This window comes from Carica papaya, chromosome 6 (assembly GCF_054855325.1).
Source record: "Carica papaya isolate Zhongbai chromosome 6, ASM5485532v1, whole genome shotgun sequence".
Lineage (NCBI taxonomy): Eukaryota > Viridiplantae > Streptophyta > Magnoliopsida > Brassicales > Caricaceae > Carica > Carica papaya.
In genome coordinates, this window is record NC_142314.1 from 5,465,362 (window position 1) to 5,490,476 (window position 25,115).

The 25,115-nt window shown below is 35.4% G+C and overlaps 3 protein-coding genes across 8 annotated transcripts; 2 read left to right on the plus strand and 1 right to left on the minus strand.

Annotated features, from left to right (window-relative positions):
- Window positions 1–531: 531 nt before the first annotated feature.
- LOC110824555 (O-fucosyltransferase family protein) lies at window positions 532–9,273 on the plus strand. The gene is made up of 11 exons (XM_088222633.1): window positions 532–819; window positions 2,034–2,112; window positions 2,404–2,471; window positions 5,016–5,104; window positions 5,200–5,377; window positions 5,853–5,981; window positions 6,532–6,668; window positions 7,262–7,475; window positions 7,583–7,767; window positions 8,477–8,572; window positions 8,807–9,273. The coding sequence occupies exons 1-11, from the start codon at window positions 613–615 to the stop codon at window positions 8,940–8,942; spliced, it is 1,518 nt and encodes a 505-aa protein (XP_088078759.1). The 5' UTR covers window positions 532–612; the 3' UTR covers window positions 8,943–9,273.
- A 684-nt stretch (window positions 9,274–9,957) lies between these two features.
- On the plus strand, window positions 9,958–21,164 carry EMB3144 (AAA-type ATPase family protein). 6 transcript variants are annotated; one of them, XR_015821284.1, is made up of 18 exons: window positions 9,960–10,348; window positions 10,713–10,968; window positions 11,803–12,178; window positions 14,605–14,863; window positions 14,976–15,107; window positions 16,236–16,310; window positions 16,379–16,504; window positions 16,586–16,695; window positions 16,770–16,848; window positions 16,942–17,079; window positions 17,180–17,291; window positions 17,482–17,645; window positions 17,770–17,875; window positions 18,019–18,095; window positions 19,498–19,641; window positions 19,734–19,884; window positions 20,624–20,859; window positions 20,973–21,164. XR_015821284.1 is itself a non-coding variant. In XM_088221806.1 (17 exons), the coding sequence occupies exons 1-16, from the start codon at window positions 10,076–10,078 to the stop codon at window positions 19,875–19,877; spliced, it is 2,571 nt and encodes an 856-aa protein (XP_088077932.1). In that variant the 5' UTR covers window positions 9,959–10,075; the 3' UTR covers window positions 19,878–19,884; window positions 20,630–21,164. The 6 variants fall into 6 exon arrangements, 4 of the variants coding, with proteins under 4 accessions (XP_088077932.1, XP_088077933.1, XP_088077934.1 ...); XM_088221806.1 differs by having other exon boundaries at window positions 9,959–10,348; window positions 20,630–21,164; XM_088221807.1 differs by having other exon boundaries at window positions 9,959–10,348; window positions 19,734–19,879; window positions 20,624–21,164.
- A 137-nt stretch (window positions 21,165–21,301) lies between these two features.
- LOC110824651 (heparanase-like protein 1) lies at window positions 21,302–24,140 on the minus strand. Its single transcript, XM_088222306.1, is given in 9 exon segments — window positions 21,302–21,666; window positions 21,753–21,852; window positions 21,945–21,985; window positions 21,987–22,071; window positions 22,222–22,411; window positions 22,514–22,747; window positions 22,837–22,994; window positions 23,086–23,260; window positions 23,723–24,140. Coding segments are annotated over 9 exon segments (1,758 nt in total). The 3' UTR covers window positions 21,302–21,309.
- Between the last annotated feature and the right edge of the window lie 975 nt (window positions 24,141–25,115).

Here is a 25,115-nt window from a genome sequence, read left to right on the forward strand (position 1 = left end):
TCTTCTCCGGCGAGCGGCAGACGGCTAGGGTTTGTGGTCTGGTGTGGGGGTTCTATTTATAACCCCTTGCCTTTTGATCTCAGCCGTCCATTTTGTTTTAATCTAGGCCGTCCGTTTTTGATTAAATCTGGGCCGTCCGATCGCACGCTTGATCTGGGGCGTCCGATCGCGCCCACGCGGATCGCCAACGTGGCCCTTTTTGGAACGACGTGATTTTGCCATGTGGCAGGTCTCGGTTGGCCGGGACTGCTGACCGGGCCTGCTGACGTGGCTGCCGACGTAGTTTTTTTTTTTTTTTTTTTTCTCTTTCCGATCCGGGCGCTACAAAGTTAGAGATTATATATATAATTTATGTTACAAGATAATTATTTAAAATATGAAGAACTATTTTATATTGTTATTTAATTTTATATTTAAATAAATATTTAAAGTAATTTTCTAATGTAGTAAAAAATATATTCTGGTACCATCCGCACCAGATCTTTACTCTTTTTTGAATTATTATTATAATAACCAGACAATATCTCTCTTAAAAGAAAAAGAACTGTGTTTCCAAGCAATCGTGCACAGCGAGAGAGTATAGTACTGATGCCGGAGATCTGTTGATTGGAGATGGTAAACTCCAAAGCCTATCCTCATACGAGAACCTCTTCATCTGTTAAATTTCTCTCAAGAAAGCCATCTCCTTTTGTCATCACTCTTTACATAATTTTTCTCTTTGCTTTTGCCATATCTGTTTTCCTCTTTAACACACGAGCCATATTGGAAGACGAGCCAAGTCCGCTTATCAGTGAAGTATCTGAATCCCAATCTTCGCGGGTACCTACTCTAATTCATCTCATTATGTATATTTACGTTTCGTATGAGAAGTTTCTGTTATCTAGAGAAATGGGTAGTGCTTATGTTCTTGAAAGTTTTGATGGGAGGTTTTGGTTTGGGTTGAAGATATTGAATTAAGCTTTGATTTTTGAATATCTCATGGTGAGATGAGAGTTTGCGATAGTTTGATTTATTTGTTATTTACTGATCTGGTTGGATTTTGCGAGTGGATTATTGTCTTTATGTGTATGTCTCGATTGGGGGGAGACTTCTTTGAGATATGGAGATGACACTAGGATTGGTACAGAAAAAGTGGAACTTTTATATTGGCGAGGGGTTCTTTTGAAGTTCATAAAGTTAAAGAAGAATATTTTTTGTGAAGAAATTTAATTGGAAAGAGATTTAGTCACAATGGTCGGCATGAAAACAATGCTGAATTGAAGTCAGTTGCGTACAGTATCCTTGGAACTGAATACAGCATGTCTAATGAGTGCATTTTTTCATTTGGTTGATGTTAGAAATGCTTCAACAGGGTTATGGTGGATTTCAATTTGGCTTGACCTGTTATAAAATTTAGAAATGTAGCTTGTTGGTAATTCTTCAGAAGAGTTCCTATAAATTTTTATATGCCAATATTCAGGTTACTTATCATCTGCATACGTGGTTGTTATGGTATGCTTGTGCTTTTTGACTGTTGGTATTTTTAAATTTCTATGGTTTCACTTGGCCTTTTCTTGCCTCCCTTCACCTGAAGAAAGAATCTACTGAGGGACGTTATTTACTATCAACTTATGTAAATCATAATTTTAGAGAGATTTAGGAGCATAATATGCTAGTCCTTTGTCCAATACTAACACGCAAAAACTCAAAACATTGGCATTTTCTATTCTTGTACATTGATCCCCTTTCATTGGCTTGTTTATATTTTGACCTTTGTTGCTGAGCAAGTTCCTTGTGACTAGTTCATTTGACATTTTGCTCTAAGAGTAGATTTCTTCTCAAATACAGGGCTATTTGAGTCCAATCTTTCACTTAATTTACTCTCTAACACTTAATAAAAAATTATCCATTCCTGTTTCAACTTTGAATGGTCTTTATTCGAGTATAATCTCACTTCCTTGATAAATGTAAATGGTTAGTAAATGTATAGGGCTAGAATTCATTCAATCTCAGAGAAAAATGATATCAAGGTTTCTATCCTTTCGAGTGCTCAGGTACCAGATGATCAACTTTGGGGTGCAACTTTCAACAATGGCCTTCAACCATGTGTCAGACCCACTGCTAAATACAAAGGTAAAAGTACTTGATTCATGCGTTTATGTTTTATCTGTTCTGTAGTTTGTCAGTATATTTCATCATAACTCATTCCAGTCCATGCATTTACATTAATTACATACCTTTCATGTTGTAGAATGAACTATTTAGTGGAAAATTAATGCACTGTCCCAGTCCACTATCTGCATGTACTCTTGTTGAATATTTATAGAATTTTTTCTCAGGCTTCAAAAGTAACCCCTCCATTTCTCCCCGAGAAATGTTGCCCATAGTTTTTCAACATCTCTAAGTTTTATTTTTCCTTTACAGAGGCCCAAGAATCACACCGGTATATCACTGTAAAAAGCAATGGAGGACTAAATCAGATGCGTACTGGTGTAAGTTAACTGGTTTCTCCGTTTCCTGCACTGAGTTTTTATAGGTTATTCATGTTCATAATTATTCCCAGATTATATGCTTCACCTATAGTTATAGCAAGCATAGAACTATTTAAGTGGGTAAGATAATTTAGTTTGATAGAACAAAATATATTTACTTTGAAGATGCTCTATTCTGTATTCTTAACATCTTTTTTCTTTTTTTGTCGGTCTCATAATGAGTCCCATTGCATCTTCATGGTGGAAAAGACATTTACTTTTGAGGTTGACCATACAAGAACATCATTCCTTTTTCCTTCTAATAGCCAATCTGAAGGCATCCTCAAGGCATTCAGTACTAGTATTGGCTGAGACATTGGTGACAAGAAGGCACTTGCTTTGCAAGACTGGTGTCGATTGCTGATAGTATTAGTCAATACATCATGACCTGATGCAGCAGAAGAAGTGAAGGAGAGATGTTCGGTGGAGGAAGATAAATAATCATGGCCTTGGTTCTTCCAGTATAACTATCAGAAAAATAAAGAGAGAAATAATCTTCTGTAGTTTATTAGTTCTGAACAAAAGTGAACAATACAATGATAAGCCTCTCCTTTTATATAATATAGAATCTTAAATCGGCACTAGGAAAGTAAACTAAACCAAAAAGGAAATCATATCCTAGAAGGAAATAAGGACCTAATATACTCCTAATATCAATAATTCTCTATATCAATAGAAGTATAAAGCAAATGAGCCAAGTTAACTGGGAAATTTGAAATCCCTAGAAAACTATGCATCCTGAAGAAAAATGCCTGTTTATCTTTCTATCAGAAAAAAAAAATTATATGCATGTTATCTCATGATTTCTCGTGCTCAAATATGACAATATACTTAAGAAGCTGCCTCGTTGAGACTCATTTATATGAACCTCCTCATTCAAAAGGCTGCTACATATTAGATAGTGTCTCTTTAGAAGCACTTCATCACAGCCAAGGTGTCCCCTTGATACAAGAAAAGCTTCTTGGGGAAACTCGTCTAGACTAAAAACCTTGGCAAACTTCAAGCCAGTATTTGACATCAGTTGAAAAGTAAATATTATTTGGAGGATATTAATTCAACTTATCCTAGTTTCTGTAAACTTAGACTCTAGAAATTCTCATTGATGACTGAATTCGAGAGTGCTTGAAGAGTGTTAAACCTGTTAATAATAGTTGTTCTATGAATACATCTACCTTAGAAGGATCATGCACCTTTAAAAAACTGTTGCTGAAAGCCACATTCTAATTGGTTGGGTTTGAAGTAACAACGGAAAGACGAATGCAAACTGTTTCCTATGGCTTGCACCTTCATTTCCATCCCTTGATGAATGGTTGTACATGTCAGAAACCATGAACGTTCAAGTATCAAGTAGATGATGGGAGGAGGAGAGGAGGGAGAGCTCATGATGGTTGCAACATGGTTTCTAATTAAAATGATATACCACAATGATATTGTCCATAAGCAAATTATTTCGGTGTATTAGATTTCTCAAGACTATTTATATCTCTATTCTGTGCCATCAGGTTAGAAGTTTGTATAAATGTTTTGTTATGTTATTAAGTATTTTTATTTAACTTCTTTACTTTCTACGAGATGTAATATAATAACCTTGTTGAAATGTAATGATCATATATTTCTAATGCTTGTATGTCCAATAATAGTTGCCATTTTTTTTTGAAACAAGTGGTATAGTATTAATATGAACAATGGTACCAAGGGGGTGTCATCCCTATACACGATATTTACATGTTAGTTAGTAGATCAATGACATCCAAAATCATTCAACCTATTGATGTCATGACCCAAAATTAAGGAGCCAAAAACATGAATCCATCTTATCCCTATTAACAATCTCCTCAATTCCTTAAAATGTTATAGCATTTTTCTCCTTCCAAATAACCCAAGAAATAGATAAAGGTATAAGATGAAAATAAGTTTTTTTCTTTTTTAATTTTTACAAAAGCCCGTCCATGCCTAGATCCACCAACCTCTCAATCACCCAATTGATCCCTAGGAGACCGTACACCATAGACCAGATGCTATACACCATCAGGCACCAGAGAAATATACGGTCACAGGATTCCGCATTCATCTTGCATAAAAAGCAGTAATTAAGCAGTATTTTGCCCCTCCGCATCATCTTATCAATAGTCAGGGTACATTCTCTACTCGCTTGCCAAGCAAAAAAAAGCTATTCTTGGGGGATCATTTGTCTTCCATACTTGGGGATATTATTGGTTTTTTGTTTGATTCTATTCTCTAATTTTGTTTCTTGTTTGTACATGATTGGCACCCCCTGTGGAGCCTATATATAAATTTTCTTTTCTTCTCTGTCAGGAAAGAAAAAACTCACAAGTAGGCTATTTTGGGTACCTAACATGGCAGAATCTAGACATGCTGCCTCATATATCCTATTCTATTGTCACCACCTGGATTCAAATGCTAATAACTTGTTAGATAATTAAGTATATAACTGGACAAAACCTTTTTCTCGTCATCAAATTCATAACTATGCCCTTCTTGTAGATAGCAGACATGGTGGCTGTTGCACACATCATGAATGCAACCTTAGTTATTCCTCAACTGGATAAGCGTTCATTCTGGCAAGACTCAAGGTATTCTCAAGTATTTAGTTATCAAATCAAATATTCTGGGTTCATATTCATTTTTATCATTTATCCTTTCTCTTCTATTATGGGCCCTACGACAGTACATTTTCAGATATCTTTGATGAATTCCATTTTATCTCGACCTTACAAGGAGATGTGAATGTTATCAAGGAGCTCCCAAAGGAGCTGGAGTCTGTCCCAAGGGCCCGGAAGCATTTTACTTCCTGGTCTGGTGTGGCTTACTATGAAGAAATGACCCATCTGTGGAAGGACTACCAGGTATGTAAATGGTTGGTGCCTGTCAATTCTACTATACCATGCATGATGGTTCAGGTTATGGATTTATAGTTTTTTTCTGTAGCTGAGGTTGCTGTGGATGATCTTGTCAATTCAGTTCTTCTCTCCCTTGAGCAATGTACCCTATTAGCTGTTTTTTAGTGTATGTTTTTGATATCTTATGGAGCATATGGGGTTACATCAACTGGATCGCAAGATAATTACATAACTATTACATGGAATTTAAGACTATTTTTAAAACAGAAATCTAGAAGATTCAATGTCTTCTTCATTTTTCGCATACCAAACCTGCCTAGACAGATATCCTGGTCTGACAGTGTTTCAATATTGGACTTGCTGATTATTAGACAGACAGTATGAATGGGTTTTTTGAGATATGTTTATTAGTTTGCCTTGGCATGCTCTTAATTGGAAAATGTCTATGCTCAAGGATGGTTATTAAGTCAATTTTTTACAGGTAATCCATGTTGCAAAATCTGATTCTCGGCTTGCAAATAATGATTTGCCTATTGACATACAAAGATTGAGATGCCGTGCTCTCTATTACGCGTTGCACTTCTCTCCTTCAATTGAAAGCTTAGGAAAGGTTTGAAATCCTGTTGCTTGTAGCATTCATTTTCCTTCAGATGGTAAAATAGGTTCCAGTACTGGGGAAGTGACAGGCAATCCTTACTTGCTCTTATCATATCCTGATATATATTTGGACATGTATGTTTCCCGTTTGCATATCTGTGCATATTTATTTGCCTAATGTATTTCAGGATGACAGGATATGATAGAGGTTAGTACGTATTGTTTAATAGTTACCAAATGCTGCATTTTATTCCTCACATGTTCCGTCGTGAAACCTAATTGAGATCACCAAATCTTGGATTTCTAAATTGTTCAGATATAGATATATCATATAAAGGGTGAGGTAATGAGGTTACTAGTTCTCTAAAGACTTCTATACTGATAGAATTTTAGAGGGCTTTGCATAATGGTCAGAATATCTGGAAACATTTTAAAACAAAACATTTAAACCAGTCTATGTGGTTCCAGACTTGTGTTTCTTTCAGTATCGATGCATTTAAGAGGTCTCCTATGGGGCTTCCTGTTAAATTAGGTTCTGAGAATGCATGACGGTTCCACCACAGAAGCTTGTCGAGCGACTGCGGTCACGAACAGGAAGATATATTGCTCTTCATCTGAGATATGAAAAAGACATGCTATCTTTCACTGGTTGTACTCATGGTCTGACTGAGGCAGAATCTGAAGAGCTGAGAATAATGCGGTGAGAATTTATTTCTGTGCATGAATGAATGAGATCCTAGATACTGTTTACCTTAACAGATACATGCTTATATTCGTATCAGATTGGTTAGGCAAGAAGAGGCTAACCCCCTTGTTTGCCTTGTAAGCATCTGATATTATGTTTTTCTTTTATTGGTACTTCATTTGATACCCCTTCTTGAGAAGATGGTTCTTTTCTTATGTTTTTATGTCCCTTTTGAATTTGTTTCCACTGGGTCAAAGTCTGACTCCACAGGAAATGGAAACAAGCCTGCCAACTTTTATGCTTGTTAGTGTTCACATACTGGAATTTTTTTTTTTTTGAAAGAAACATACTAGAAAATTTCAAATCAAATTAACTCAAAAGATGAATATCTCAAGTTAGTGAATTTAAGTTTGTGTTATACCTTTCACATTATGTTGACATTAGGTCTTGCAATTTCATTGTGTCAAATGCAATTATGTGGAGAATACTACATTTTCTGACGGTTGTGTTAATTAATTAGGTCTTGCAATTTCATTGTGCAAGTGTTCAGTTGATTTTTCTAGGGGCTTGGTATGTCTCACTTTGTAGGTATTTTATGTTTTTTCTAGGGAGAACACAAACCATTGGAAGGTTAAAAAGATAAACTCAACAGAGCAGCGAATCGAAGGCCTTTGTCCCCTTACTCCCAAAGAGGTGGGTATATTTCTGCAAGCCCTTGGTTACCCTCCCTCAACTTCAATTTATGTGGCGGCTGGGGAAATTTATGGCGGTAATACTCACCTCTTAGAGCTCACATCCCGTTTCCCAAATCTAGTTTTTAAGGTTTGTAACTCACTTGTAGCTGTAGCTTTTTCTATTAGTAAAATATCTGGCTATGAAATCTTTGCCATTGATATTCCATGTTGAATTTGCTACTGGATTTATGGCAGGAGAGGCTGGCTGAACCACAAGAGTTGAAGCAATTCAGTAATCATGCATCTCAAATGGCGGCACTTGATTACATTATTTCAGTTGAGAGTGATGTGTTCATTCCATCATATTCAGGTAACATGGCAAGAGCTGTTGAGGGACACCGCAGATTTTTGGGCCACCTAAAGACAATCATCCCAGACAGGTATTAAGTCAGTTGTTTTATGGGCAGTTTTGAAGCTTAGAAATCATGACAGCTAAACTTACCCTGGAGCATACTTGCTTTCAGTTAGGACCTATGCCCTGTGTTGAATCCAATTTGCAGTTGCTCTGAGCTCCTATTGTTTACTCTGTTCTGGATTATAGTCGTTGGAAGCTTTGGGCCTTCTGTTACATATCCAAATTCTTGGTTACAGGGAGAAGCAATATAACTCTAATGAGGGCAGCTTCTCTACAGACAAACAACTAGAAGATAGTTTCTTTGCCATAGTAATTTAGATTTGAAATAAGAGCAAGCAAATATATCTCTTATTGACAGAAACATGTTATTCAGAGGCACCTAGGGGGTGCCACCAAATACAAAACCATAGTGTATACATACAACTTAGAAAATCTATGAGGTCAACAAGCTCTTCCTCACTGGAAAAAATGACCAGCAAATCATAAGTACAGAGAAAGAATCCAGCTATCTGTAATTTAGTTCCTTGGCCCCTCAGAAGTCCTGACTTCTTTCGGCAAACAAATATCTCTGTAATAAAAGCTCATAGTGGCTTGATGAAACTGTCCTCTGTTTAAAACTTGTTGCCGGAGAAAAATTTCTAGTGATAAAACCAATATGTTAGATATATGGACATAGGAGGATTACTATGGTTGTGTATTAGACTGTCATGTAAATGTTTTAATTTTGTGGACAGGAAAGGACTTGTCAAACTTTTTGACGGCCTTGATAGTGGACAGCTGACAGAAGGGTCATCGCTATCACGTCTTGTGCAGCAAATGCACAAGTATAGGTAACTTATAAATAAGGATTCTCATTTTTCTGTTTCTTCTTTGAAAAAATCAACTCCTATTATACAGTCTCTCTATAAGGCATTCAGCGGAATGATGTTGGCAATATTTGATTCATCTGCTTCTAAATCTATAATGTAAACAGAGCCTACAACTAAATAAAGTAATGACAAAAGGAATTGACTTTATTTATATTAGCATGGTTCCATGAGGAATGACTTGAATCAACAATGTAGGCAAGGGTCTCCAAGGAGAAGAAAAGGTCCAGCACCAGGAATTAAGGGCCGAGCACGTTTTAGGACTGAAGAATCATTTTATGAGAATCCATATCCTGAGTGTATATGCAAATCTAAGGTTCGAGGACATACATGAAATCACAGCACGACTATGAAAGTTGCAGAATTTTCTGATGTGAGATTAGCTTAGAGACTCAGTGAAGAGCCTAAGTGGACACTTCCAACACCAGTTCACCCTCTTTCTCCCTTTTCTCTGTCTCTCTCCCTCCCCCTTCCTTTTTGTTGCAGCCATTAATGAATACAGGCAGTCTGAAAAGTTGGGGGAGTGGAGGAAGGGTTTTGTAAATCACATTCTCACATTCTTTTTCATGTTCTAGGGGTAGGAGAAAATTCATAAGCTGCTGCAGATACAGATGATGATCACTATCTTCTTATTATTTATGAGAAATTACAAAAAAATTACTCTACTTCATCCTTTTGTATAAAAATTGACTATGGAATAATAAATTTTGACATAATTTTTCATACATCTTTATATGAAAAGAAGAATACAAATTTCAATATATTTTTAATTAGAATATAATTAAGAATCACAAACTCACATCATTTTCCTCTTATTATTTACATTAATTTCATCACATTATTTGTGGGTTGATAGTTATTTAATTATTTTTAATTAGAAATTAACGGATTCATTTGGGAACACTTGACTCAAGAAGCTAAAAATACTTTTTAAAATGATAAAAATTGATTTCATTAAAAAAAAAAAAATTTACTTTAAATTTTATATGCTATTAATTTTTTTAAATTATATTTTTTTTGTTAAATTAACTTTATATTTATAAGTAACTTTCACAATTTTTTTTAGATTTATTTCAAATACAACTTAAATTTTTTCATTTTGAAATACATGAGAAGTATAATTTCTGTAAATTTCATCTGCATATTATTTATAAAATACAAATTTCTAGATAGTTAATTAGTATTAATCTTTTCAGAAGCTTTTTTTTTTTCTTCCTTCTGTACTCGACAAGAAAAGGAGCTCTCCAACGCAGACATAAACGACGTAGCATCAATGTCGTTTTATCACTATCGCGGGAGTAAACAATGACTTAAAACGCATCGTTTTGTTCTTCTCTTCGAAAGCTCACGCAAATTCTCCCTTCCACTTTCCATTGACTGCAGGCTTATTAGATAAACATACATTTTCCTCTCCATTTTCCCACACTAGAAAGTGTAGAGAAAACATTTTTCTCTCATGCCGGAGAAATGAAAGCACACTTGTCAAATCCTCTCGGGACCGTCCAAGTTCCACGACCCGTATATCCCTCCAATGCCTTTCTCATTCACTTTCCGTATTCCTTCTCTCATAAAACACCTCGCAGACGCGTTTGTAAAATTAAATTTAGCTCCAAAAACAATCCGTTTCTCTTCATCATGCCCAGAAGACTCACTGTTAATGCTTGTGAAGCTTCGAGTTCGGACTCAGTTGTAGCCTCTCCCAACTCGGAAGAAGAGACCGAGTCCATGAAGTTATTTGAGGTATATCTCTTCTCTCCTCGCGAAATACAAGTAAGCTTTTTCAATATTTTTTGTTTACTGCTAAAAATTAGTAGGTAATTTGATAAATTCATTTTCTTAAGGAATGTTTCTGTAACTTTTCAGTTTTCTCGGCGACTTAAGAAAGGACTATGATGAAAAAAAAAATAGAAATGTGCTTCAATTTTGGTCTTCTACGTTCTTTAGAGTCCAGAGTTCAGAAGAACTCGACCTTGAACAGTGAAATTTTAATGGTCCTTATTCATCTTCAGAATATAGAGTTTGTAGTCTTGCTACGCAATTGGAGTTGACATATTTATTGGAGTTTACTGCACCTCTAAATCAGCTACATTTATAATTTGTTCAGAAATTGAAGGATGCGGAAAGAGAGCGAATAAATAAGTTGGAAGAGCTTCAAAGAAAAGCCGACATACAGTTAGAGAGACAGCTCGTCATGGCATCATCATGGAGTCGGGCCCTATTGACTATGCGTGGGAAGTTAAAGGGAACTGAGTGGGATCCTGAGACTTCTCACAGGATTAACTTCAGTGATTTTATTAGATTACTTAATTCAAATAACGTCCAATATATGGAGTACTCAAATTATGGGCAGACAGTATCAGGTTTGGAAATTCTTGACTGATTTACCTTTCTATTAAAAATTTTATTCCTTGTCACTGCCTTGATTATTGGTATATAGTACTGTGTTTGAGGAATATTTTTGCGTGCTGGCATCGCAGTTCGAATTTCACGCACTATGATAACTATATAAGCAGATCATCATAAACCATGTAGTTTGAGTACAGTTAGAATTTGGAAGGTGATCAAAGCTATGTTTGACAAATACAAATATTACAGAATTTATTTATAAATCTACATTTAGTTTAAGTAGGAGATGATCTAAATTCTATTAGAAGATAAAAAATTGATTTCATGTGAAATTCTATGCGGAATATAGATAATGCTTTTAAAAAAAAAAGCTTCTCAATACCTCGACGAAAATCGACGAATTTGGAACACATTGATCCAGGTCCACATGGAATTCCATATAAGATCAAGTTTTTCCATTTTAGAAAGTATTTTGACTGTCTTCTTGTTAAATTTAGTCTAGATTTGCAACTGAATTTCATAAAAATTCTGGATGTGTTCTAAACATAGCATGAATTGTAAGTCATATTTGGAGTCTTATTTCTTAAATGAAGAATGGAAAAGTCTTCGAAGGCCTTTGGCCTAGTGGTTAAGCTCTCCAAGGCTCCTTTCCGGAGTGATTTGGTTCAGTTAGTTGGCTATAAGCGAACTTTACATTAGCACACATGCAAAAACGTATTTAAAAGCCTTCTTTCTGTGTGTGGCCATTAACTGTACTTTTATATGCTCTCATATTCTCACAGTAGTCATTGGCAGTTTCCCTGAAAATCTTTTCTGCAAAGTGATTGTCCGTCTTTCTTTTCCTGCAGTGATACTTCCTTACTACAAAGATCGAAAAATGGAGGGAACAAACAGGAATTCAGAGAAAGAAATTATTTTCCGGCGCCATGTGGTGGATCGAATGCCAATAGATTGTTGGAATGATGTTTGGAAAAAGTTGCACCAACAAATAATAAATGTTGATGTCTTCAATGTGGACACTGTGCCTGCTGAGGTCTACTCTACTGTTGCCACTGCTGTCATATGGTCCATGCGGCTTGCACTCTCTGTTGTATTGTATCTTTGGATTGATAGCAAAATGAGGCCAATTTATGCGAAGTTAATACCTTGTGATCTAGGAACTCCTGAAAAAAAGATGAGGCAACCACTCAAGCGCCGTGCTCTTGGATCATTAGGCAAGAGTCGGTAAGTTGATGTCATTTTAGCAGTATTCTTGGAATAGATTAATAACCACTGTTGTCTATATAGTTTTTGTTTGGTTAGTATTTCACATTTTCTTCTTTCTTTCCATTTTTCTTTGAGCCGTTACTTGCTATAATCTCTTTAGAGGGGCTTTCTGCCTAAGTAGTCCAACCTTTTATGTGTTGGGTTGGCTTGAAATGGGATTGTGGAAAGGAATTCTGCCACTCCAGCCTACAGCTTGACAGTTTGCATCCCTCTAGGTTGAAGGCAAACAGGGATGCAAGTGCTGCTGGTATAGTTGTATGTCCTTAAGATTAAGGGGCAACTGATGAAAAAAAAGAAGGAAATATAATACCAGAAATATAATACAAGTACATATCATCAAGAATGCAAATGATGCTCTTAGGGCCATAGGCTACAAATATATGCGGCAAATATGGGGTACATTGTCCCTAAAGATGATTATGGTGAATTTGGAGCTTTGTGCATAAATATAATGGAGATGTTGGATATCACCTGTTCTTTTCTTTTTGGATAAAAAAGGAAGTATTATTAGAAAGAGAAAGAGGAATATATCATACATTATGTGGAGAACCAATATCCTCCGACAAAAAATAAAAGAAAAATAAAGGAGAAGGGCCAGCTAAGTTTCATAAAGGATAGCCAGTTAATCTCTATACAAACTAGAATATGATAATCTTTAGAAAGGCCACACGCCTTTGCCCGTAGAGATACAAAAAAGGACAAGCTATCCATCACTTGCATTGCACTGTCCTGTTGTTAGGGCTGAATGGAATAGGTTGTCCTTTTTTCTTTATGGGGCATAGTTGCTCATATCTAGATTATTCTTTGGAATAGAACTGTAGGTTCCCGTTCTGGTTTTGGTTGCTTCAAGGAACTTAGGAAATTATGTTATGTGGTGTGGACTATTTGGATCGAGAGGAAAAGTAGGCCTACATTTTCTTTATTTGTTGCGTAAATGAGGGGCTGAACATATCTTATGAGGTTAGCTGGTACTGAATTCAATAGTTATGGTTCATACCGGTCTTGGATGTTTGGATTTGTTTCCCCTTATTTTTTTATTCTTTTTTTCCTTATTGTTTTCTTTGTAGATTTAATTTTTTCTTTGTTATATCTCATTGGTGTTTGTTGTATATAAAGTGGATATGTTCCTTTTTCTAAGTGCTATTTTGTTGCTTCTTTACTATCCATCAAAACCTGTATTACCTACTGATTCATTTAGCACTTAGAATGGGTGCACCCATTGGAGCCTTTTAATGCTATATCCTTTTTACGTGAAAAGTGACTCTCTTTGGTTATTATCTCTCAGATTCAATATTTCTGTACTTCATTGGGATTGGGGAATGATAAACTTTTGATGTTTGGGGTTCGGGCCGTTTCCTCACTTCGTAATTTATTTTCATTCCAAGTCCTTTTTGTGATGGATTCAGGAGAAAACCCTATCTCTTCCGTTGTAATTCATCTTCTAATTTTAATGGTACTAATCTTTTAATAAAATATGTTCATTTTTTTAAAAATAAAATATTTAATATTTCATCTAAAAGTGAATGATGCATCTATCTGTTTACGATCGTGATTATCTTGTCCTACTCTTTGTGCTAGAACTTCAATGCAAGTAAATTAAAAAAGAGAATATTAGTGCTACTGTTGTATCCTTTTCATGTTTTTTCTTTCCATCTTCCCAGTTTTATATGACAATCATTGCTATTGACAATATTCTTTTCTTATAAAATAATCACTCTCTTAATACTTCAAAAATTATTCATGTTTGAAAGATATACTACTGTATATCTTTTTTTTTGCTTGTTTTTCTTTATTTACAATCCTTTTTCTTTAGTTATTCTTTAGCTTCTCATGGTGGGAATTGGGCTTAATGTGAGAATTATGCCTTGGAATTCTCACTAGTTGCTTTTTTTCTCGTGAATTTATTGCTTGTTGTGCAATGGTTTGACTTACGCTCTATGCTGTCATGAATATGATTTATAGTCCGAGAAGAAAGCTTAATTTGTTTGTTGTCGAAGAGTTTGTCCTTTTTATTGGGTACATGGAGAGGCTCAATTTGGCTATGGGCTATGGGCTATGGGCTATGCAATGGGAGGTAGCAATCTCTCATTCCTTTACCTGTTAAATCCTAGTGTGGTAGTATTCTCTTTTTGGTAATGAACAAGAATATGTAGGATTTGATCTGAAGTTTCATGATACAAAGTAAGTTTGGCAATTAAGTTTTAGCTCGCATGATAATTTGATCTTTTATTGTGGAAATTGCATTCATGTAATTTAAAGGTATTTTGTACCCCAAAAATAACTACAAGGAGGCATAAAAAAGAAATACAGGAGGGACTTAAGTAGCTGGATAAATTACTCTTGCAATAAAGGCTTGGGTCTAACTTTGTACTGCTTCCTACCAGGGCAAAATTTATATCGGCTGAAGAAAGAACTGGTGTCACCTTTGATGATTTTGCTGGTCAGGAGTACATCAAGGGGGAACTGCAAGAAATTGTGCGGATTCTGAAAAATGACGAAGAGTTCCAAGATAAAGGTATCTATTGCCCAAAAGGTGTCCTTCTCCATGGCCCTCCTGGGACTGGTAAAACGCTGCTGGCTAAAGCTATTGCTGGTGAAGCTGGATTACCTTTCTTTGCTGCGAATGGCACTGATTTTGTTGAGGTAAGGCCTGGCTTTAACATGAAAGGTCAGAGAAAATGGAAGGATGAGAAGTTACCTCTTTTTTGGGGTTTAGGAATCTACAGAAGTATAACTTCAAAAACTGGCTTTGCAGATGTTTGTAGGTGTGGCAGCATCACGTGTCAAGGATCTTTTTGCTAGTGCCAGGTCATTTGCACCTTCCATCATTTTTATTGATGAGATTGATGCTATTGGTAGCAAGCGTGGTGGACCTGATATTGGTGGGGTAAGTTAAATCATTCCTTCTAGGCCAAAAAGTGGATAAGGAAAAAAGAGGAAATAAAAATTTACCATAGAAACTCCTTTTGTACCACAAAAAGGATGGTAATGTAGGAAAAAATAGAATTAATTTGCCTACTTAAAAATTTAGGAATAAAAACCTGTATATCATACCTTAAGTTTTTTAGATGTCTATTCAGAAATCTTAAGCATCCTACTTAAGTATTTGATTACATCACATAACCGGAAAATTGAGAAAATTCTCAAAGTTTTATTGAATAACTGAAGTGTATCTCAAAAAGTAAAATTACAATTATATTTATAATGCTTTTTAAGTAAGTTTTCTCAAATAGGATTAGACTAAGAAATACTAATAAGTCTTAGAAGATAATTCTACTAATACAAAGAGGAAAACTAAACACTAAAAAAAATAAAAATTCTAAAGTTACTAAAATTACATTAATAGATTCCTAATCAATACTATAGTTCTGTATTTTAAGAAATTTTAGTAAGTATTAGAAGAAAGCTGCTGAATCATGTAATCATATTCTCCTATGGTGTCAATGGCCTATGAATTATGGACAATGATTTATGGCCTGTTAAGGATCAATTTGGTTATTGTGGGGGTCAGTGAGGGAGGAGTTATGGGCTTGGGAAGGTTTATGCAAAAAAAGACAATTTGTAAATCTTATTCTACTTGCTATTTTTTTGGGTTTTATGGAAATAAAGAAATAGTAGGGCTTTTGAGGGTAAGGAAGGTGAGATTCCTAAGATCAGGGATAGATGGTTCCATTTTTTTTTGGATATTTGATTTTTTGGGCATGATATTTATAGGATGAAAATTTTGGAAAAGTCATAGATATTCTAACACAATTATAAATTTTTTGTAAACCCCGTTGGTACCTAGTGAATATCATTCTTTTTACTTTTTATTTCAAGAAAAAAAAAATAGTTCTCTATTTTAAAAGAATTATAGTTTTAACCTATTTAGGCAAACCCAACTTAAGCCATTCAGTATCAGATGGAGAAAAGGAAAGAGAGAGAATGATTTGAACCATGTTCTTTTCTTACAATTTATCAGCTAACCTACTCAGGTTCATTGAATACGACTTGTGCATGTCATTTAACTGTACAGGGTGGTGCAGAAAGGGAGCAGGGTTTACTTCAGATACTGACTGAGATGGATGGATTTAAAGTTTCTACATCACAGGTATGCTTTAAATATTTCTGCTGATTATCGCTAAGTTTCTGATTTAACTGCTAAATTGGGCTTGCCAGGTATTAGTTATAGGTGCAACAAATAGACTCGACATTCTTGATCCTGCTCTCTTGAGAAAGGGTCGTTTCGACAAGATCATAAGGGTTGGTTTGCCATCTAAAGATGGTAGATTGGCCATACTTAAGGTAATTTGCTATATTGCCCTTTTAGTTTTAGACTTATTTTTGCATGTAGTTATTTTTGAGATAAAATTCTTTCCAAACTAGGTACATGCTAGAAATAAATTTTTTCGTTCGGAGGAGGAGAAGGAGTCACTACTGCAGGAAGTTTCTGAGCTTACCGAAGATTTTACGGGGGCAGAACTCCAAAATATACTGTAAGCACTACTGCATCTTTAATCCACTATGACTCACATAGGAGAAGAAGGCTTATTTTTCCTTATATTGGCAGGAATGAAGCTGGAATTCTGACTGCCAGGAAAGATTTAGACTACATAGGTCGAGATGAACTTCTAGAAGCTTTAAAGAGGGTTAGCACTGTATTCTCTATGTGTTTGAGCTTCCAGTTTTCAGCTTACCTGATTGATTTCAGTCTAATACCTTTACATTCCATTATTTTCCAGCAAAAAGGAACATTTGAAACAGGCCAAGAAGATACAACGGAAGTTCCGGAGGAGCTAAAACTGAGATTGGCATACCGAGAGGCAGCTGTTGCTGTTCTTGCATGTTACTTTCCAGATCCCTATCGTCCTTTCACAGAGGTAATGAATACAAAATCATCCATAGTCATCTTGCTTCACTTAGTATTATGTCATTTATATCTATAAATGTGTATCAAACCTTGATATCTGTCTTCTGCAGACAGACATTAACTCCATTCGTAGCCAGCCAAATATGCGCTATTCAGAAACGGCGGGCAAGGTTTTTGCTCGAAAATCAGATTATGTGAACTCCATAGTGCGTGCATGCGCTCGTAAGTTACATAAGTTTTTTCTTCTTTTAGTGAATATTTGGAGTTTGTTTCCTTCCTAGTCATCCTGGGAATAAATACTTTTTTATACTTGTACATGGATGAACATATATGTTCTCCCCTTCCCCATATTTATTTTGTAATTTGTATTTTTCTCAATGAATAAATTTGTTAATATTTAATTTATTTGCAGCTCGAGTAATTGAGGAGGAAATGTTTGGGATCGACAATCTTTGCTGGATCTCTGCAAAGGCTACTTTAGAAGCTTCAAGGCTTGCAGAAATCTTAATTCTACAGACAGGGATGACAGCATTTGGGAAAGCATACTATAGGAATCAAAGTGATCTTGTTCCAAATGTATGCTTGTTGAATGACTCTTAAATTTATGGTTTTCAAAAAGCAAAAGATCATGGTATTGGTTTTTGATATAGCATACTGATGGAATTCATCAGGAATTTAATAGTGTTTTAGTGTTTAACAGCTGGCAGCCAAACTTGAAGCCTTACGTGATGAATACATGCGTTTTGCCATGGAAAAATGTTCATATGTATTGCTAGAATATCATTCAGCTGTAGAGACAATTACAGGTCAGATACTTCATTTATTATGTTAATCCATCATTTCTAATGAACTCTTTAAATTTTGGTTGTGATTTTATTTGGCTACCTGCACAAATTGTTTGTAAGTCTGGATTTTGTATGATTTTTTTTTTATGAATATACTGTTGTAGATGTTTTGCTTGAGAAGGGAGAAATTAAAGCGGAAGAAATTTGGGAGATATACAACACAGAACCTCGGATACCTCAGGTTATTCTTTCATGACATGCACATGCAGATTACACTTTGCTTTGAAATATCTGGCTCTTTATTCAAGCAACAAAATTTTTTCCTCATGACAGGATAAAACTGTGCTTGTATGTTAAGCTTTTTCACATGAACAATGTCCCCCTGGTTGTGTGAGAAAACCAACTAGACACCTCCTTTCTCTTAAAAATTAAGAAAAAACTTGGTGTAAAGTTCTATATTTGCTTGTTATGCAATTCTGAACTTTTAGCAGGAGATTTTTTTTAGAATCTCAAAGATAACATACTCCACCTAAAAATATGAAGAAGTTGTCATATGCATTTAAACAGAAGGATGTTGGCGCCGTTGAGCTTGCATATGGAGATTAGGCTTGCATATAACATTGTGGAAAAAAATCACTTCTATAGAATATTGAGTTAGTTCAGTAGCGGATTAGATAAAGTTTTGATGAATTGAGTTGTCCAACAATTACATTATAAATGCAGTTATCTCAAGAGTAACATATATGAGGATCTTAGATTTTATTTGCAAGTTGGTGTGTGGTTTTAAACCATAATAATCTAGTCACCCTATTTACTAAAATACATTTTAGATTATCTATTTACACTAGATATTTATTTTCACTTTTTCGGTTCTTACAATCACATTGTTGTTTCTTCTTTACTATACAAACTAAAACTTCTACCTTTTTGTATTTTTTCAACTAAAACTGTTTTTCCTTGTGAGTAAACTAGAATTATTAGTCATGTTATAATCTAGAAATTATTTGTCATGTTGCTATCTTTTATCATTTCGTAGTGACAGACATGTGACACATACATGATGCACATGCTCACACACTTATTTTTGGAGGAAAATACGTGACACATGTTTAACTAACATTTAATGACTGTTAAGAAACTGGACTATTATTTTTCTATAAATAATAGACTAAGTTGTTAATGATGCTCAAACCTAAAGAACCTCCATATAATTTATTATTGTATAAGTTAAAACATAATAACATAGATGATAGGAATAGCGCTTTTAGCTCTTGTGGCTGCTGAAAAAGCACCTCCTTCATGGTTATTTACTATTTGTCTAATTGCACAAAATTATTTCCATTTACAATCTTTGTTCAGGTAACTTGGGTTTTTAGAGTTATTTCAAAAAGAAAAAAGGGTATTTAGAGGGAAACTGAAGTTACTTCTAGATCTTGCAGAAGCACCTATAATATGATTCATCCTATTGGAGTTTGAATCCTTGTCAAAAATACATGTTAAAGTTGGGAAAACTTTTTATTGCCTGATTATATATTATTTTCACAAATAATTACATAGGAACACAAAATAGGGGACTCCATGCTATTCTTTTCATAGTTCTGAATATGATAACAAATTGAGATTCTTATTTTACTGTTAATTAGCCTGCTGTAAGCCCAGTTGATGAATATGGCGCCCTAATTTATGCTGGAAGATGGGGAGTTCACGGGATCTCTCTTCCAGGGAGAGTTACTTTTTCACCTGGAAATGTTGGGTTTGCAAACTTTGGTGCACCCCGTCCCATGGAGGTAGGTGGAGAAGGGTAACTACTTCCTTGCTGCATAATGTTCTATGCTCATCGATGCTGATTTTTTTTCTTTTCAATCTTGTCCTTGGACAGACCCAAACCATTAGTGATGAAACTTGGAAGCTCATAGATAATATCTGGGATAAAAGGGTCCAGGAAATAAGAGCTGAAGCATCAGCTAAGGTTGAGGAAGAGAAGGAGAAGCCACAACTTTTAGTTGCCAGCCATTTCCTTTGAGAGTAAGGTGTTAATTTTCTCTTTGTTCTATATGTTCTCCTAAAATATCTCTTACTTGTTAATTTAGTGTTAGTCTTGGTTGCAAATTGACAGCCCATGGAAGAGTGGCTTTTCATATCCTTTTTTTGAGTATTTCTTTTCTGGGGGGTTACATGCTTCTGAGAAGCAGCACCCATCTGTTCACTCAAAAGTCCCAAGACTACGCGTGGTTTAGTTCTCATTCAATTTCATCTTATTCCTTTAGTTTAATTCCAATTATTAGATAATCTTGGTAGATAGCATTTGTATGGTAATTTTATGTTTAAACTGTCCCTATTTCCACATTGAACTCTTTGCGTTTGGATTTTGAATCAAGTTCTGAAATGGTATTGACTCGTTCAGATTACAGAAAAAAAATAAATCTAAAACCATGTTCCTCGTCATGTGAAATCTTAATCCTTTCTTTCAAGAAAAATCATTATCATAGTGTCCTGATTATTGGAAAGTTGTGTCCATATCTTGCGTTTGAATTTAAATTAACATTTAAATTCAATTGGTCTTAAGCCATTCCTGTTTTCTATAGTCTTGTCAGTCCACTTTCATGTATTAGTTGTGGACAAGTGAACACAGATTTAGTGAACCTGCTTAGAATGGTGTACAGGAAGGCTGGCTTATGTTATCAATGATGTAAATGTAAATGTTGCTACCATCAATAACATGCTAAGGCTGTTGACTCTAAAGAATTTCACCTGTTTTAATTTGGATAGCTGCAGTGTTCCAGAGTTGATAAGACTGTTTGCGGATGGTCGCTTTCCTGTTTGAATAGCCAATCATGGATTACAGCATGGGTGCAGGCCTTGAAAAGTTGAGTCATCCGTTTAAGACGATGACTGAAGGTGTTACATCAATGGACTGATGGGATCCTGAAGATTGTTGTTGTACGGTATAAAGCTTAGAGAGATAAAATCTTTGACAGTGGAGCATGAAAATTTTGAAGGGAAAGGTAAGCCCTTCAGTAACGTGCTGCTGGGAAGTTAGGATCAATTTTGCAAACAATACAAAGAGAAATATATCCTTATTCGTCATTTGTAAATATGTGGGTTTGTTTATTATTAGGTCAATTTTTGCTCGAAACAATTGGTTCATCAAGAACTGCTTTGAGCCAGGAGAAACAATTAGTGAGATCCCAAACGGTAATATATTTTTGTTAATTGTAATACATTAAGAAGTTACTGGTGTTTCACATGCATATGAAGGCAGTATATAGCAAACTTAATGTATTGATCAAGTGATGACTGATTCGAACAATGTTTGCTGGAATGTTGCTGGAAAGAATTTCCTTCTAGTTTTTTGAGTACAAATAGTTGCTTAAAACTGGAAAACAAAAAGCCTTATCTAATTTTTATCGACCAAGTAATTAAACTCAAAGAAAATAAAAAACAAAAATAGTAAATTAGGCAGCACATGCCGGAGCACCGAAGTCTCTAATACTGACAAAAACAATGGAATTTGGTTTGACATGGATGGGCAACGAAGCATCCACAAGCTTTGGATTCATTGGTGGGATGTCAAGAGAATCAGTGAGCTTCAATGGAGTACCATTAAGTAGAACGATGTGGCTTTGAATATTCCCACCTTCTGCAGTCAAATGGTATTCTTCTCTTCTCTTTCTCCCCTCAATACTGTATCCAACCTTTCTATTCCTTGTATTTCGAACGTAATCATCTGCCAGTAGATTGTAATCCTCACCCACCGTGACATCATAGGCAACAGAATTTGACATGCTGATCAAAACCAGACTGATTCCAGGCTGCGTACAGATTAATCCGACTTAATGTAATAATCTAATAAATCAAATAATCTCAGATGTTGGGTTTAGATCATATCATCACTTACCTTGTCTCTTGCGCAATGAGAATAGACACGCAAAATTGGAGGGCCATCATGGGTGACCCGGAGAACGTTTGGTCCCATCAACCGATGCCACAATGGAGCTCTGTTATATACATGTATACATGTATGTTAGTTTAAATTACATGTTTATATATATAGAAATAAATAGGAAAGTAATTTGAAGAGAAAACTGACCCATAATAATCAGGATTGGGAACGAACGTTGTGGTGTTTAAGGAGGGCATAGTTTCCACCAATTAAGGCTTGTCTGCAGTAAACCTTATGGTTGAAAGTGGATGTCATGCCCAGTTGATCTATATACCTGTTAAACCATATTTATTTCAGTCTCCCCCTCTCTTTTTCTCTCTCTACATGTATGTATGTATGTATGTGTGTGTGTGTGTGTGTGTGTGTGTGTGTGTGTGTATGTATATATCTACAATAAGTAAATTAATAAGATAATAATAATCACCAGAAGCCATCAACGAAGTAATGTTGAACATCTTTGCCACCGCTATTATATGCTCCACCGGATTCACTAACCCAAGGTCCAGTCCAGGATGCATACACAGCTGCAGCTTTTGAAACATCTTTGAAAGTCTCAGCTATTTGATCCAAATAAAGAGGATCTTGAATCCGATTAATCAATTTCTTGTCAACACCTACAAACCCATATATGTAATTACTTACATAAACGTAATTGTATGCAATCAACACAATCTTCATTCTGTACATATAATGAGGAAAAAAAAAAGAAGAAATACCGGCACCCATATTGTAGATATGGTGGGTGACTCCACCAAGGACTTCAAAGCCTGTGGCTTGAAGGAATTCATTGAACCATGTCTCCTCATAAAATCCAGATGGACCCAAAACTCCCGGTTGTGTTTTTTCATGTTTGTATACTTGTTGCACGATTTTCTTCAGGGCCACCACGTCTTTCGCATATTGTTTTGCTTCAATTCTTGCAGAAACACCAGTTCCACACAACTCGTTTCCTACTCACAAATATATATATAAATATATTTAGAGTTTTCTCCTTCAAATTAACAAAAAAAAAGAAAGAAAAAAAGAAAAGTCCACCTACCAAATTCATACGAGTCATTGTTGTATCCCTTTGAAAGGGTATAACTGATAAAATCCTTGGCATTTTTTGGGTCCCTATCACCTTCCCACAAGGTATCATTCTCATCAGCGCTCTTCTTCTTTCTAGTAAGAGGATTTATTCCAAATGTCACTTTGGCTCTGGATAAAATATCAACACCATAAAGTATATACCTTTGTTTATATTAATTGATTATATAAATTCTCATTGAGAATATATATATATATATACCCTGTTTTGTTGAAAAAGGAGTTGAGTTGATCCCATCTGTCCATCTCCAAGCAACCACCACTAAAGCTGAAGAGAGTACCATTCTTGGTGACGAAAGGTTTGCATTCCTTGGCTGAATCACCTATTTTGTATATCACCTGATCTTGCAATGACCCTCCCACTCTGAGTCTCAAAGCTTAAATGCTGCAGTTTCATATTCACAATTATAAAATATTTGTTAGGAACAGAGGAGAAGAGGATTTCTGATTGTATTATGGACAACAAAAACTATATACAGCTTGTACAACGGCAAAAAAAAAAAACAAAAACGGTTATAATTAACAAACTAATTTCAACTAATCAATGATTAATCTTAATACTCCCCCTCAAGATGGAGAGTATAAATTTATTGTACCCATCTTGTTCAACAAATTGTCGAACTACGTAAAATGAAGTGCTTTTATCATTAAATCTGCAAGTTGATTGCGAGTGGATATATGCATTGTTTTCAAGGTATCATCTTGAATTCTTTCTCAGATAAAATGATATAGATTCGAAACAATGTGTAGAGCTGCCTGATTATCACAGTAAAGTAATACAGAACCTTGATGTTGCACCTTTAAATCTCGTAACAAATTCAGAATCCACACTATTTCACATGTAGTATTGGCCATGGAACGATACTCAGCTTCTGCAGATGACCGAGACACAACTTGCTGTTTCTTTGATTTCCATAAGACTAATGAAGATCCAAGAAAAACACAATAACCAGTAAGAGATCTTCTAGTATCAGGACATGTGCCCCAATCAGCATTAGAAAAAACCTTAATTTGAATGGTTGATGATGAAGGAAGGAACTGTCCAGGTATTCTCTTGATGTACTGAAGAATCCGCAAAGCAGCCTGAAGGTGACTGGTCTTGGGAGCAGCTAAGAACTGACTCAGTCTATTGATAGAATAGCATATATTAGGACGAGTGATGGTCAAGAACAACAATTTTCCAATCAGTCGCCGATAACTAGTGATATCACACAGAGGTTCTCCATCATCTTTGGATATCTTAAGATTGGGTTCCATGGGAGTAGATGAGGGCTTACAACCAAGGTACCCAGTTTCAGTTAACAGATCCAAAGCATATTTTCTCTGACATAAGGTGATTCCTATGTTATTTCTTGTAATTTTAAGTCCAAGAAAATATCAGAGAGTTCCCAAATCTTTCATCTTAAATTTTTGTTTGAGTGCAATTTTGAGTTCTTTGAGGGCATGATTATCATTATCAGCAATAACAATATCATCAACATATACCAACAATGCTAGAAAAACATTACCTTGATGCTTGACAAATAAGGAGTGGTCACATTATAACTGATGGAAACCTTCTTGAAGTAATACTTATGAGAACTTGTGAAACCACTGTCGGGAAGCCTGTCTCAACCCATAGATCGACTTGTGTAGTCGGCAAACAGGTTGATGTGGAAAAGTCTCCCCCTCTCGAGGAGAATAGCCTGGAGGAATATTCATATAAACTTATTCGTGAAGGTCACCATGAAGGAAAGCATTGGTGACGTCTAACTGAGTCAGACTCCAACCATGAATAGCAGCCAATGAAAGCAAAATTTTTACAGTAACCAATTTTGCAACTGTAGAGAAAGTGTCAATGAAATCAATGCTAAATTATTGTGTGTAGCTTTTAGCAAGCAGACGGGCTTTGTGTCTCTCTACGGTCCCATCGACTTGATATTTAACTTTATAAACCCATTTACAATCAACAGATTTCTTCCCAAGTGGAAGAGAAACAACAGACCAAGTATTATTGTTTTCCAAGGTACATAGCTCCACATTCATAGCGATCCTCCAAACATCAGACTGGACAGCCTCAGAGAAGGTGGTAGACTCAGTGTGGGAGGAAAGAGCAAAAATAAAGTTGTGATGTTGAGGTGTAAGCTTTGTGTAAGTAAGGAAGGAGGAAATGGGGTAAAGTGCATGTGTATCTGTATGATAGCAGTGATATTCAAACAAATAAGAAGGTGGTCGTGTGACACGTAGAGGTTG

Coding starts and splice junctions, on each gene's coding strand:
- LOC110824555 (XM_088222633.1), top strand. CDS start 613: ATGGTAAACTCCAAAGCCTATCCTCATACGAGAACCTCTTCATCTGTT. Junction 5,105..5,199: donor TCATTCTGGCAAGACTCAAG/GTATTCTCAAGT, acceptor GCCCTACGACAG/TACATTTTCAGATATCTTTG. Junction 6,669..7,261: donor GAAGAGCTGAGAATAATGCG/GTGAGAATTTAT, acceptor TGTTTTTTCTAG/GGAGAACACAAACCATTGGA.
- EMB3144 (XM_088221806.1), top strand. CDS start 10,076: ATGAAAGCACACTTGTCAAATCCTCTCGGGACCGTCCAAGTTCCACGA. Junction 17,080..17,179: donor CCTATCGTCCTTTCACAGAG/GTAATGAATACA, acceptor TGTCTTCTGCAG/ACAGACATTAACTCCATTCG. Junction 17,646..17,769: donor AAAGTGATCTTGTTCCAAAT/GTATGCTTGTTG, acceptor AGTGTTTAACAG/CTGGCAGCCAAACTTGAAGC.